Below are 1,691 nucleotides of genomic sequence, written 5' to 3'. Positions count from 1 at the left end.
CTTTTCCTAATAGATATTTAATGGACTGGTGGATTCAGAGGAAATAAATGAAGTGAAAACCGCTACTATCACTGAGGATGTGATAAAGAGAGCATTGAAGGAGTGGCTTGCATACTGGGTACCACAATATTCCCCTACTGATGTTAGACCAGACACGGGCTACAAGATTGGATTTGAATATGGAGATGAGGAGCCAGAACCTGAACCTGAAGAAGAGTATGATGATGAAGAAGAAGAGCAACATGTTAAGGAGGAGTTGTAAACTCTTAATGTTGTCATGACAATTAAAAAGCTGTTGGACGATTTTTTTAAGGGAAGAAGGTTGTTTTATAAAGTTTTGTTGTTTAAAAATTTAATAGTCCAAGACGAAATATTGTATTCTGTGTCTTTTATTACTGTGGATTTAAAATGCTTGTCTAAGTTACCATTCCATGTTGCAATGTTTCATATGAATAAATTCAAATGCCAGAAAGTCATTTGATGTTTTATTTTACTCCTATGCTGAGTATGTTGCTGTTTCATGCAGAGAAATTTTTGTATAAGGTTTTAAGGAAATCAACTAAACGCAGATACGACGGAGTGTGGAGATAACCCCATATGGCAGTGCTTTGATTTCCTCTCATTTCCTGATTGGAATTCTAAAGAGACAATAGGAAATGGTCTCTCAATGCCTTCTTTCAAACTACCGTAAACTATAAGCATTCTTACAGTTTAGTCTATTGTTCTGTTACTTAACTGTCAGACAACATGATTGGCGGTGTCTTTCTGTTTTCTGTGGCATTTTTGTTACCATGTGTGGCATATTCAGAAAAAGTGATGCCTGTTGGTCATTTGATGCCTTTAGGTCATCAAAGCCCACCCAGTGTAGAAATCGATGAATTCACTGTAAGTATAGATAAGAATAACACGGAAATATAAAAAGGCAATAAACATATTTTTATATAGGTGGATAATGCTCCAGATCCAAATACTTTCTATGAGAAATATGTGAAACCAGGCAGGGCTGCAATTTTTAGAGGTGCAGTTAAGAATACTACTGGTTATAAGATTTGGAGTGATGAATACATCAGAGAAAATTACGGTGACTTGGAAGTCAGATTAGAAGGAAAAAAAGAATCGGTTTGTAAAAAAATGTTGTGTATGTTTCAAATGATTGTGCAAACCTCTTCGGTTGTGTGTTAAATTTTAGGTGTAATGACCAAATTATTATTGTCCAAAACAATTATTACAATAATAAATCAACTGTGTGATTGTTTACAGTGGTTTTGTTAAATATTAACTTTACTCCTAATCATTTTTAGGTCCATACCACTCCTATTGGGGAAACCTACTTGGGCCGCGACAATCTTCGCCACTTTGTAGACACTTACAATTCATCCAACGTTTATATTGTTTCTGAACTACCAGCTGCTATGTTTAAAGAAGTTGGCGTGCTGCCTTCAATTGGTGCTTGTGGTGAAATGGCAAAAAGATTTGTGGAAATTGATATCTGGTGGAGTGCCGGGGGATCAAGAAGCATAATCCATAAAGTAAATGAATGAATGAATGAATGTAACTTACTTTATCCTCGCGTGGCTGGAAAATGACAGTCGTTATCACACGGGTTTAACACCTCGTGCCAGCTTACGAGTTACCATGTATGTTACTTTGTGGGTGAATATTTTTTGTTGGATTTTTTCATTTTTTATGTA

At 35.7% G+C, this 1,691-nt stretch overlaps 2 protein-coding genes across 2 annotated transcripts in view; both read left to right on the top strand.

Moving 5' to 3' along the window:
* Positions 1 to 476, top strand: part of LOC100187235 — a 4,396-nt gene extending 3,920 nt beyond the window's left edge. The window contains exon 11 of the mRNA XM_002131371.4: positions 14 to 476. Coding sequence (XP_002131407.1) covers positions 14 to 262 — 249 coding nt within the window. The 3' untranslated portion in view covers positions 263 to 476. The remainder of the gene's footprint in view (positions 1 to 13) is intronic.
* Positions 477 to 644: 168 nt separating this feature from the next.
* Positions 645 to 1,691, top strand: part of LOC100179341 — a 4,198-nt gene continuing 3,151 nt past the window's right edge. Inside the window, exons 1-3 of the mRNA XM_002131332.3 lie at positions 645 to 885; positions 946 to 1,119; positions 1,302 to 1,529. Coding sequence (XP_002131368.1) covers positions 748 to 885; positions 946 to 1,119; positions 1,302 to 1,529 — 540 coding nt within the window. The 5' untranslated portion in view covers positions 645 to 747. The remainder of the gene's footprint in view (positions 886 to 945; positions 1,120 to 1,301; positions 1,530 to 1,691) is intronic.

This window comes from Ciona intestinalis, unplaced genomic scaffold (genome assembly GCF_000224145.3).
Source record: "Ciona intestinalis unplaced genomic scaffold, KH HT000098.2, whole genome shotgun sequence".
NCBI lineage: Eukaryota > Metazoa > Chordata > Ascidiacea > Phlebobranchia > Cionidae > Ciona > Ciona intestinalis.
This window is presented reverse-complemented; position numbering and strand designations above follow the sequence as displayed.